Raw genomic sequence first — 12865 nt, 5'->3', positions numbered from 1 at the left:
CTGCTCCTTCTGTTCTACCTGTAACCACCTCCCTCCCCGCTGCTCCTTCTGTTCTACCTGTACCCACCTCCCTCCCTCCCCGCTGCTCCTTCTGTTCTACCTGTACCCACCTCCCTCCCTCCCCGCTGCTCCTTCTGTTCTATCTGTACCCACCTCCCTCCTTCCCCGCTGCTCCTTCTGTTCTACCTGTACCCACCTCCCTCCCCGCTGCTCCTTCTGTTCTACCTGTACCCACCTCCCTCCCTCCCCGCTGCTCCTTCTGTTCTACCTGTACCCACCACCTCCCTCCCTCCCCGCTGCTCATTCTGTTCTACCTGTACCCACCTCCCTCCCTCCCCGTTGCTCCTTCTGTTCTACCTGTACCCACCACCTCCCTCCCTCTCCGCTGCTCCTTCTGTTCTACCTGTACACACCTCCCTCCCCGCTGCTCCTTCTGTTCTACCTGTACACACCTCCCTCCCCGCTGCTCCTTCTGTTCTACCTGTACCCACCTCCCTCCCTGCTGCTCCTTCTGTTCTACCTGTACCCACCACCTCCCTCCCTCCCCCTGCTCCTTCTGTTCTACCTGTACCCACCACCTCCCTCCCTCCCCGCTGCTCCTTCTGTTCTACCTGTACCCACCTCCCTCCCTCCCCGCTGCTCCTTCTGTTCTACCTGTACCCACCTCCCTCCCTCCCCGCTGCTCCTTCTGTTCTACCTGTACCCACCTCCCTCCCTCCCCGCTGCTCCTTCTGTTCTATCTGTACCCACCTCCCTCCCTCCCTGCTGCTCCTTCTGTTCTACCTGTACCCACCTCCCTCCCCGCTGCTCCTTCTGTTCTACCTGTACCACCACCTCCCTCCCTCCCTCCCCGCTGCTCCTTCTGTTCTACCTGTACCCACCTCCCTCCCCGCTGCTCCTTCTGTTCTACCTGTACCTCCCTCCCTCCCCGCTGCTCCTTCTGTTCTACCTGTACCCACCACCTCCCTCCCTCCCCGCTGCTCCTTCTGTTCTACCTGTACCCACCTCCCTCCCTCCCCGCTGCTCCTTCTGTTCTACCTGTACCCACCTCCCTCCCTCCCCGCTGCTCCTTCTGTTCTATCTGTACCCACCTCCCTCCCTCCCCGCTGCTCCTTCTGTTCTACCTGTACCCACCTCCCTCCCTCCCCGCTGCTCCTTCTGTTCTATCTGTACCCACCTCCCTCCCTCCCCGCTGCTCCTTCTGTTCTACCTGTACCCACCTCCCTCCCCGCTGCTCCTTCTGTTCTACCTGTACCCACCACCTCCCTCCCTCCCTCCCCGCTGCTCCTTCTGTTCTACCTGTACCCACCACCTCCCTCCCTCCCTCCCCGCTGCTCCTTCCGTTCTACCTGTACCCACCACCTCCCTTCCTCCCCGCTGCTCCTTCTGTTCTACCTGTACCCACCTCCCTCCCCCTGCTCCTTCTGTTCTACCTGTACCCACCTCCCTCTCTCCCCGCTGCTCCTTCTTTTCTACCTGTACCCACCACCTCCCTCCCTCCCCGCTGCTCCTTCTGTTCTACCTGTACCCACCTCCCTCCCTCCCCGTTGCTCCTTCTGTTCTACCTGTACCCACCACCTCCCTCCCTCCCCGCTGCTCCTTCTGTTCTACCTGTACACACCTCCCTCCCCGCTGTTCCTTCTGTTCTACCTGTACCCACCTCCCTCCCCGCTGCTCCTTCTGTTCTACCTGTACCCACCACCTCCCTCCCTCCCCCTGCTCCTTCTGTTCTACCTGTACCCACCACCTCCCTCCCTCCCCGCTGCTCCTTCTGTTCTACCTGTACCCACCTCCCTCCCTCCCCGCTGCTCCTTCTGTTCTATCTGTACCCACCTCCCTCCCTCCCCGCTGCTCCTTCTGTTCTACCTGTACCCACCTCCCTCCCCGCTGCTCCTTCTGTTCTACCTGTACCCACCACCTCCCTCCCTCCCTCCCCGCTGCTCCTTCTGTTCTACCTGTACCCACCACCTCCCTCCCTCCCTCCCTGCTGCTCCTTCTGTTCTACCTGTACCCACCACCTCCCTCCCCGCTGCTCCTTCTGTTCTACCTGTACCCACCTCCCTCCCTCCCTGCTGCTCCTTCTGTTCTACCTGTACCCACCACCTCCCTCCCTCCCCGCTGCTCCTTCTGTTCTACCTGTACCCACCTCCCTCCCCGCTGCTCCTTCTGTTCTACCTGTACCTCCCTCCCTCCCCGCTGCTCCTTCTGTTCTACCTGTACCCACCTCCCTCCCCGCTGCTCCTTCTGTTCTACCTGTACCCACCTCCCTCCCTGCTGCTCCTTCTGTTCTACCTGCACCCACCTCCCTCCCCCTGCTCCTTCTGTTCTACCTGTACCCACCTCCCTCACTCCCCGCTGCTCCTTCTGTTCTACCTGTACCCACCACCTCCCTCCCTCCCCGCTGCTCCTTCTGTTCTACCTGTACCTCCCTCCCTCCCCGCTGCTCCTTCTGTTCTACCTGTACCCACCTCCCTCCCCGCTGCTCCTTCTGTTCTACCTGTACCCACCTCCCTCCCTGCTGCTCCTTCTGTTCTACCTGTACCTCCCTCCCTCCCCGCTGCTCCTTCTGTTCTACCTGTACCTCCCTCCCTCCCCGCTGCTCCTTCTGTTCTACCTGTACCTCCCTCCCTCCCCGCTGCTCCTTCTGTTCTACCTGTACCCACCACCCTCCCCGCTGCTCCTTCTGTTCTACCTGTACCCACCTCCCTCCCCGCTGCTCCTTCTGTTCTACCTGTACCCACCTCCCTCCCCGCTGCTCCTTCTGTTCTACCTGTACCCACCTCCCTCCCCGCTGCTCCTTCTGTTCTACCTGTACCCACCTCCCTCCCCGCTGCTCCTTCTGTTCTACCTGTACCCACCTCCCTCCCCGCTGCCCCTTCTGTTCTACCTGTACCCACCTCCCTCCCTCCCCGCTGCTCCTTCTGTTCTACCTGTACCCACCTCCCTCCCCGCTGCTCCTTCTGTTCTACCTGTACCCACCTCCCTCCCCGCTGCTCCTTCTGTTCTACCTGTACCCACCTCCCTCCCTCCCCGCTGCTCCTTCTGTTCTACCTGTACCCACCTCCCTCCCTCCCCGCTGCTCCTTCTGTTCTACCTGTACCCACCTCCCTCCCCGCTGCTCCTTCTGTTCTACCTGTACCCACCTCCCTCCCCGCTGCTCCTTCTGTTCTACCTGTACCCACCTCCCTCCCCCTGCTCCTTCTGTTCTACCTGTACCCACCTCCCTCCCTCCCCGCTGCTCCTTCTGTTCTACCTGTACCCACCACCTCCCTCCCTCCCCGCTGCTCCTTCTGTTCTACCTGTACCCACCTCCCTCCCTCCCCGTTGCTCCTTCTGTTCTACCTGTACCCACCACCTCCCTCCCTCCCCGCTGCTCCTTCTGTTCTACCTGTACACACCTCCCTCCCCGCTGCTCCTTCTGTTCTACCTGTACCCACCTCCCTCCCCGCTGCTCCTTCTGTTCTACCTGTACCCACCACCTCCCTCCCTCCCCCTGCTCCTTCTGTTCTACCTGTACCCACCACCTCCCTCCCTCCCCGCTGCTCCTTCTGTTCTACCTGTACCCACCTCCCTCCCTCCCCGCTGCTCCTTCTGTTCTACCTGTACCCACCTCCCTCCCTCCCCGCTGCTCCTTCTGTTCTACCTGTACCCACCTCCCTCCCTCCCCGCTGCTCCTTCTGTTCTATCTGTACCCACCTCCCTCCCTCCCTGCTGCTCCTTCTGTTCTACCTGTACCCACCTCCCTCCCCGCTGCTCCTTCTGTTCTACCTGTACCACCACCTCCCTCCCTCCCTCCCCGCTGCTCCTTCTGTTCTACCTGTACCCACCTCCCTCCCCGCTGCTCCTTCTGTTCTACCTGTACCTCCCTCCCTCCCCGCTGCTCCTTCTGTTCTACCTGTACCCACCACCTCCCTCCCTCCCCGCTGCTCCTTCTGTTCTACCTGTACCCACCTCCCTCCCTCCCCGCTGCTCCTTCTGTTCTACCTGTACCCACCTCCCTCCCTCCCCGCTGCTCCTTCTGTTCTATCTGTACCCACCTCCCTCCCTCCCCGCTGCTCCTTCTGTTCTACCTGTACCCACCTCCCTCCCTCCCCGCTGCTCCTTCTGTTCTATCTGTACCCACCTCCCTCCCCGCTGCTCCTTCTGTTCTACCTGTACCCACCTCCCTCCCCGCTGCTCCTTCTGTTCTACCTGTACCCACCACCTCCCTCCCTCCCTCCCCGCTGCTCCTTCTGTTCTACCTGTACCCACCACCTCCCTCCCTCCCTCCCCGCTGCTCCTTCTGTTCTACCTGTACCCACCACCTCCCTCCCCGCTGCTCCTTCTGTTCTACCTGTACCCACCTCCCTCCCTCCCCGCTGCTCCTTCTGTTCTACCTGTACCCACCACCTCCCTCCCTCCCCGCTGCTCCTTCTGTTCTACCTGTACCCACCTCCCTCCCCGCTGCTCCTTCTGTTCTACCTGTACCCACCTCCCTCCCTGCTGCTCCTTCTGTTCTACCTGTACCCACCTCCCTCCCCCTGCTCCTTCTGTTCTACCTGTACCCACCTCCCTCACTCCCCGCTGCTCCTTCTGTTCTACCTGTACCCACCACCTCCCTCCCTCCCCGCTGCTCCTTCTGTTCTACCTGTACCTCCCTCCCTCCCCGCTGCTCCTTCTGTTCTACCTGTACCCACCTCCCTCCCCGCTGCTCCTTCTGTTCTACCTGTACCCACCTCCCTCCCTGCTGCTCCTTCTGTTCTACCTGTACCTCCCTCCCTCCCCGCTGCTCCTTCTGTTCTACCTGTACCTCCCTCCCTCCCCGCTGCTCCTTCTGTTCTACCTGTACCTCCCTCCCTCCCCGCTGCTCCTTCTGTTCTACCTGTACCCACCTCCCTCCCCGCTGCTCCTTCTGTTCTACCTGTACCCACCTCCCTCCCCGCTGCTCCTTCTGTTCTACCTGTACCCACCTCCCTCCCCGCTGCTCCTTCTGTTCTACCTGTACCCACCTCCCTCCCCGCTGCTCCTTCTGTTCTACCTGTACCCACCTCCCTCCCCGCTGCTCCTTCTGTTCTACCTGTACCCACCTCCCTCCCCGCTGCCCCTTCTGTTCTACCTGTACCCACCTCCCTCCCTCCCCGCTGCTCCTTCTGTTCTACCTGTACCCACCTCCCTCCCCGCTGCTCCTTCTGTTCTACCTGTACCCACCTCCCTCCCCGCTGCTCCTTCTGTTCTACCTGTACCCACCTCCCTCCCTCCCCGCTGCTCCTTCTGTTCTACCTGTACCCACCTCCCTCCCTCCCCGCTGCTCCTTCTGTTCTACCTGTACCCACCTCCCTCCCCGCTGCTCCTTCTGTTCTACCTGTACCCACCTCCCTCCCCGCTGCTCCTTCTGTTCTACCTGTACCCACCTCCCTCCCCCTGCTCCTTCTGTTCTACCTGTACCCACCTCCCTCCCTCCCCGCTGCTCCTTCTGTTCTACCTGTACCCACCACCTCCCTCCCTCCCCGCTGCTCCTTCTGTTCTACCTGTACCCACCTCCCTCCCTCCCCGTTGCTCCTTCTGTTCTACCTGTACCCACCACCTCCCTCCCTCCCCGCTGCTCCTTCTGTTCTACCTGTACACACCTCCCTCCCCGCTGCTCCTTCTGTTCTACCTGTACCCACCTCCCTCCCCGCTGCTCCTTCTGTTCTACCTGTACCCACCACCTCCCTCCCTCCCCCTGCTCCTTCTGTTCTACCTGTACCCACCACCTCCCTCCCTCCCCGCTGCTCCTTCTGTTCTACCTGTACCCACCTCCCTCCCTCCCCGCTGCTCCTTCATTTCTACCTGTACCCACCTCCCTCCCTCCCCGCTGCTCCTTCTGTTCTATCTGTACCCACCTCCCTCCCTCCCCGCTGCTCCTTCTGTTCTACCTGTACCCACCTCCCTCCCCGCTGCTCCTTCTGTTCTACCTGTACCCACCACCTCCCTCCCTCCCTCCCCGCTGCTCCTTCTGTTCTACCTGTACCCACCTCCCTCCCCGCTGCTCCTTCTGTTCTACCTGTACCTCCCTCCCTCCCCGCTGCTCCTTCTGTTCTACCTGTACCCACCACCCTCCCCGCTGCTCCTTCTGTTCTACCTGTACCCACCTCCCTCACTCCCCGCTGCTCCTTCTGTTCTACCTGTACCTCCCTCCCTCCCCGCTGCGCCTTCTGTTCTACCTGTACCTCCCTCCCCGCTGCTCCTTCTGTTCTACCTGTACCCACCACCCTCCCCGCTGCTCCTTCTGTTCTACCTGTACCCACCACCCTCCACGCTGCTCCTTCTGTTCTACCTGTACCCACCTCCCTCCCCGCTGCTCCTTCTGTTCTACCTGTACCCACCTCCCTCCCTGCTGCTCCTTCTGTTCTACCTGTACCCACCACCCTCCCCGCTGCTCCTTCTGTTCTACCTGTACCCACCTCCCTCCCCGCTGCTCCTTCTGTTCTACCTGTACCCACCTCCCTCCCCGCTGCTCCTTCTGTTCTACCTGTACCCACCTCCCTCCCCGCTGCTCCTTCTGTTCTACCTGTACCCACCACCCTCCCCGCTGCTCCTTCTGTTCTACCTGTACCCACCACCCTCCCCGCTGCTCCTTCTGTTCTACCTGTACCCACCTCCCTCCCCGCTGCTCCTTCTGTTCTACCTGTACCCACCTCCCTCCCTCCCCGCTGCTCCTTCTGTTCTACCTGTACCCACCACCCTCCCCGCTGCTCCTTCTGTTCTACCTGTACCCACCTCCCTCCCTCCCTCCCTCCCCGCTGCTCCTTCTGTTCTACCTGTACCCACCTCCCTCCCTCCCTCCCCGCTGCTCCTTCTGTTCTACCTGTATCCACCACCTCCCTCCCTCCCCGCTGCTCCTTCTGTTCTACCTGTACCCACCTCCCTCCCTCCCCGCTGCTCCTTCTGTTCTACCTGTACCCACCTCCCTCCCTCCCTCCCTCCCCGCTGCTCCTTCTGTTCTACCTGTATCCACCACCTCCCTCCCTCCCCGCTGCTCCTTCTGTTCTACCTGTACCCACCTCCCTCCCTCCCCGCTGCTCCTTCTGTTCTACCTGTACCCACCTCCCTCCCTCCCCGCTGCTCCTTCTGTTCTACCTGTACCCACCACCTCCCTCCCTCCCTCCCCGCTGCTCCTTCTGTTCTACCTGTACCCACCACCTCCCTCCCTCCCCCTGCTCCTTCTGTTCTACCTGTACCCACCACCTCCCTCCCCGCTGCTCCTTCTGTTCTACCTGTACCCACCACCTCCCTCCCCGCTGCTCCTTCTGTTCTACCTGTACCCACCACCTCCCTCCCTCCCCCTGCTCCTTCTGTTCTACCTGTACCCACCACCTCCCTCCCTCCCCGCTGCTCCTTCTGTTCTACCTGTACCCACCTCCCTCCCCGCTGCTCCTTCTGTTCTACCTGTACCCACCACCCTCCCGCTGCTCCTTCTGTTCTACCTGTACCCACCTCCCTCCCCGCTGCTCCTTCTGTTCTACCTGTACCCACCACCCTCCCCGCTGCTCCTTCTGTTCTACCTGTACCCACCACCCTCCCCGCTGCTCCTTCTGTTCTACCTGTACCCACCACCTCCCTCCCTCCCCCTGCTCCTTCTGTTCTACCTGTACCCAGCTCCCTCCCCGCTGCTCCTTCTGTTCTACCTGTACCCACCACCCTCCCCGCTGCTCCTTCTGTTCTACCTGTACCCACCTCCCTCCCTGCTGCTCCTTCTGTTCTACCTGTACCCACCACCCTCCCCGCTGCTCCTTCTGTTCTACCTGTACCCACCTCCCTCCCTCCCCGCTGCTCCTTCTGTTCTACCTGTACCCACCTCCCTCCCTGCTGCTCCTTCTGTTCTATCTGTACCCACCTCCCTCCCTGCTGCTCCTTCTGTTCTACCTGTACCCACCACCCTCCCAGCTGCTCCTTCTGTTCTACCTGTACCCACCTCCCTCCCTGCTGCTCCTTCTGTTCTACCTGTACCCACCTCCCTCCACGCTGCTCCTTCTGTTCTACCTGTACCCACCTCCCTCCCTCCCCGCTGCTCCTTCTGTTCTACCTGTACCCACCACCTCCCTCCCTCCCCGCTGCTCCTTCTGTTCTACCTGTACCCACCTCCCTCCCGCTGCTCCTTCTGTTCTACCTGTACCCACCTCCCTCCCCGCTGCCCCTTCTGTTCTACCTGTACGCACCTCCCTCCCCGCTGCTCCTTCTGTTCTACCTGTACCCACCTCCCTCCCTCCCAGCTGCTCCTTCTGTTCTACCTGTACCCACCTCCCTCCCTGCTGCTCCTTCTGTTCTACCTGTACCCACCTCCCTCCCTGCTGCTCCTTCTGTTCTACCTGTACCCACCTCCCTCCCTGCTGCTCCTTCTGTTCTGCCTGTACCCACCTCCCTCCCCGCTGCTCCTTCTGTTCTACCTGTACCCACCTCCCTCCCTGCTGCTCCTTCTGTTCTACCTGTACCCACCTCCCTCCACGCTGCTCCTTCTGTTCTACCTGTACCCACCTCCCTCCCTCCCCGCTGCTCCTTCTGTTCTACCTGTACCCACCACCTCCCTCCCCGCTGCTCCTTCTGTTCTACCTGTACCCACCTCCCTCCCGCTGCTCCTTCTGTTCTACCTGTACCCACCTCCCTCCCGCTGCTCCTTCTGTTCTACCTGTACCCACCTCCCTCCCCGCTGCCCCTTCTGTTCTACCTGTACGCACCTCCCTCCCCGCTGCTCCTTCTGTTCTACCTGTACCCACCTCCCTCCCTCCCAGCTGCTCCTTCTGTTCTACCTGTACCCACCTCCCTCCCTGCTGCTCCTTCTGTTCTACCTGTACCCACCTCCCTCCCTGCTGCTCCTTCTGTTCTACCTGTACCCACCTCCCTCCCTGCTGCTCCTTCTGTTCTACCTGTACCCACCTCCCTCCCTGCTGCTCCTTCTGTTCTACCTGTACCCACCTCCCTCCACGCTGCTGCTTCTGTTCTACCTGTACCCACCACCCTCCCCGCTGCCCCTTCTGTTCTACCTGTACCTCCCTCCCTCCCTCCCCACTGCTCCTTCTGTTCTACCTGTACCCACCACCCTCCCCGCTGCTCCTTCTGTTCTACCTGTACCCTGCTCCTTCTGTTCTACCTGTACCCACCACCTCCCTCCCCGCTGCTCCTTCTGTTCTACCTGTACCCTGCTCCTTCTGTTCTACCTGTACCTCCCTCCCTCCCCGCTGCTCCTTCTGTTCTACCTGTACCCACCACCTCCCTCCCCGCTGCTCCTTCTGTTCTACCTGTACCCTGCTCCTTCTGTTCTACCTGTACCTCCCACCCTCCCCGCTGCTCCTTCTGTTCTACCTGTACCTCCCACCTCCACGCTGCTCCTATCTTATTTTTTTAGTACTCCCCTCAGTAGCAGTGTGTATGTGCTAGGTCAAATCCAACACCTATGCAATGTGAATAATCACTCAACAAGACCTTTCTCTCTGTCTCTCTCTAGGAATGTTAACCATCACAGACTTCATCAACATCCTCCACAGATACTACAAGTCTCCCATGGTACGTGACCTCTCATCAAACAGATACAAATGAGTCCTGGGTTGTGTTCATTAGGTCTTCCATTAGAAAAAAATATTTAGCCATGGTAAACTAAAATGAGTCTCCAATTGAAGAAGTCCAAGTTGTTCCTCCCCTGATTCAGTCCATAATATTGAACACGACCCTAGTTTGAAATGGTTTGGCTATATGGCTTCAGCTTCCTATTGTCACCAAGGCCAGTGATGTGGACTGACTGTAAACTGCAGCGATATATATAGTGGGAGACTTATCCAGCCTCCATCTCAGCACCGTATGTGCTGTGTCATGGAGCACCGTATGTGCTGTGTCATGGAGCACCGTATGTGCTGTGTCATGGAGCACCGTATGTGCTGTGTCATGGAGCACCGTATGTGCTGTGTCATGGAGCTTTAACTTCTTTAGGATCATCATCCAGTGACATGGCAGAGCGCCAAATAAATAAATATTACATATTTAACTTTCATACATTCACAAGTACAACACAAAATTTAAGCTTAACTTCTCGTTAATCTAGCCACCGTGTCAGATTTCAAAAAGGCTTTATGGCGAAAGCAAACCATGCAGTTATCTTAGGACAGTACCAACACATGGAAATCAGATTTCCTCCCGCCAGGCGGGAGTCAGAAATAATAATTCATGCCTTACTTTTGAAGAACTTCTTCGGTTGGCACTCCAATATCTCCCATAAACATCACAAATGGTCCTTTTGGTTCGATTAATTCCGGCGTTATCTCCAAAATGTCAATTTATTTGGCGCGATTGTTTCAGAAAAACACCGGTTCCAACTGGCCCAGCATGACTACAAAATATCTTACCTGTAAACGCTGTCCAAATATTTGAAACAACTTTCCTAATACAACTTTAGGTATTTTTTAACGTAAATAATTTATACAATTTAAGAAGGGATAAACTGTGTTCAATACCCGAAATAAACAATGTGAAGCGTGTGACCTGGAGCGCACATCAAAACATTAGTGCACTAGGAGGGACCCTCGTTCTAAACTGCCATACTTCTTAATTTCTCTAAAGAGAAACATCAACCAATTTCCAAAGACTGTTGACATCCAGTGGAAGCGATAGGAACTGCAAGCAAGTGCCTTTATAAATCTAGATACACATTGTAAACCCTGTCACCTAATAAAAAAAAATAAAAAATCTGGATGGTTTGTCCTCGAGGTTTCGCCTGCCAAATAGGTTCTGTTATACTCACATACCACGGGTATGACAATACATTTATTTGTACTGCTCTAATTACATTGGTAACCAGTTTATAATAGCAATAAGGCACCTCTGGATTGTGGTATATGGCCAATATACCACACCCCCTCGGGCCTTATTGCTTAAGTATAACACACACTGATTTATAGTCAAGTATAACACGCACTCACCACAGCAGATGTGCCAGCCAGCAGACTACAGTAGTCTGTAGTGTAAATAATATAATAGCCGGCTCTGCTGTTGGGTGATGCGAGCCACTTCCGTGTAGGCTGTTTTCTAGAAGTCCTCCCTGATACAGCAGGTTATACAAAACATTTGAAAATAAAAACCTCAATCATAATCCCATTTGACTCAGTGGAAGTGTTGTCAGTGGTGAGTTACGGTGTCCCATTGTTACCTGAGGTGTCACACCTGTATGCTACACCCATCATAGAGAGCCAAGCTAAGTGAGGCTAGCCCTCTTGGGATTTCCACTGGCCCAAATACACATGGGTATTTATTAGGTCAGGAGACACTGACATGTTATCCTAATGCCTGTTAGTTTATCCATCGTCTAGAGAACCACCAGAGCAGTGAAAGCGTTCGCTAATCCTTCCATATCAGACTCCTGTATAGTCATGCAGAACTGGAGTCGGTGCCTCTAATCTCGGGAGTTAAGTTCTGGTCACTTTCCCCATATTCACAGGTTTTTCAGAGATCCCGGTTGGAAGATTCAATATGCTGCAAATCTGGAATCCTTCAGCTGGGATTTCTGGAAAACTTCGACATTACAAAACGATACTTGTATTTTGCAACCTTAGTTGCTCTTCCTTTAGTTTGGACTGACTATGATGAGTGGGCTAGCCAAAAAACCTTGAATTTTTATCTCACTCACTCACTCACTCACTCCTGGATCAGTAATTTAATGATTGATGTAGCTTCTGTTTACAGGAAACTGGAAAAGGCCTCCGATGTTTGCTATTGTATTATCGGGGGGGGGGTCCTTTCTGGGGCATACATCTACATTATCATTGTTTTAGCAGCGGTGGTGCTTACTGTGTATAGGGGAAACACTGCAACCACTCTACAGGGAAAAAAGGTCCTTCAACACACATGACCTAGGAAATGGCACGTCCCCAGCTGTTCATGATAATGAGCTCAATGTAGCCGTGGCTGCTGTAGAAATGGGCTTTTTTTTCGTTTTTGTAATGAATTCGAGGACCTACTACTCTGTCCTTTCCTCGTGCTGTGGTTATTTATTAGCAGCGGTTCTCATAACTGTCATGTCGGAGAGGGCTGACGTGGACCTGATTGAGACCCTCTAGGGAACCGGTTAGATTTTTCATGATGCCAGCACTTACATGTAGTTGGTTTTTCTTCTCCAGAGAGAATTGCTGTGATTTTAATATATTTTTCTGCTATTTCTATCACTCTTCTTTTTACAAAATAAAACGTTGCAAATGTAATGTCTACCACGTTCAAATCATGGAATGAATGTTACATATCACTAATTGTTGAATGTTCTGTCTATTTTAGGTACAAATATATGAGCTGGAGGAGCATAAAATTGAAACGTGGAGAGGTATGGGGACTTTCCCGCTATTTTACAGCAACTTTCCCATTTCAAAACCAACATTTTTATCAGTTCAACAAATAATAAAGCCATTTATTTTGTAGTTTGATGATGTTGTTTTTTTGAAGAGCTCTACCTACAAGAAACCTTTAAGCCGTTAGTGAACATATCACCTGATGCAAGGTAAGCCTGTTATACATGACACCTGCATTTCCTATTTGTCTTTATTTTATGTCGTTTAAATAACAGTTATGATGCAGGGAAATGAAACTGCAGACCATGAATAGGATAATGATCCAGTCATGATTGACTTACAGTGTGCGACCCATTCAGAGCTCCTTGCTCATTATCACGTAGAGGACCTTCCTTTGGGTTTAATCAGTCTGTTTATACGAACAATCTATAATCATCTCATAGTTGATTGAGAATTGAAATGTTAAATCTAATTGTCCCTACTTCCCACCCCACATATAAATATAATTATATGGTCATAAACACAGTAAATAAGTCTCACTCCACTTGAATTTATAGGTAGAGTAATTTACTGTCAATACACTC

At 55.7% G+C, this 12865-nt stretch overlaps 1 protein-coding gene across 11 annotated transcripts in view; it reads left to right on the top strand.

Moving 5' to 3' along the window:
- The window catches only part of prkag2a (protein kinase, AMP-activated, gamma 2 non-catalytic subunit a), a 126539-nt gene that overhangs the window by 105587 nt on the left and 8087 nt on the right, over positions 1-12865 (top strand). For 9 of the 11 annotated variants that reach the window (XR_016484371.1, XR_016484370.1, XM_036934906.2 and 6 more), the window contains 3 exons: positions 9461-9519; positions 12271-12316; positions 12436-12490. Coding sequence is in view for 7 of the 11 variants with exons in the window: in XM_036934906.2 (XP_036790801.2) it covers positions 9461-9519; positions 12271-12316; positions 12436-12490 (160 nt within the window). In the remaining 4 variants the exon portion in view is untranslated. Of the gene's footprint in view, positions 1-9460; positions 9520-12270; positions 12317-12411; positions 12491-12865 lie in introns of all 11 variants that reach the window. The other 2 variants (XR_016484372.1, XR_016484373.1) reach the window with 1 other exon arrangement.

This window comes from Oncorhynchus mykiss, chromosome 11, assembly GCF_057628025.1.
Source record: "Oncorhynchus mykiss isolate SJ-2025 chromosome 11, ASM5762802v1, whole genome shotgun sequence".
Lineage (NCBI taxonomy): Eukaryota > Metazoa > Chordata > Actinopteri > Salmoniformes > Salmonidae > Oncorhynchus > Oncorhynchus mykiss.
Note: the sequence above shows the minus strand (reverse complement) of the source record. Positions and strands in the feature narration are given on the sequence as shown.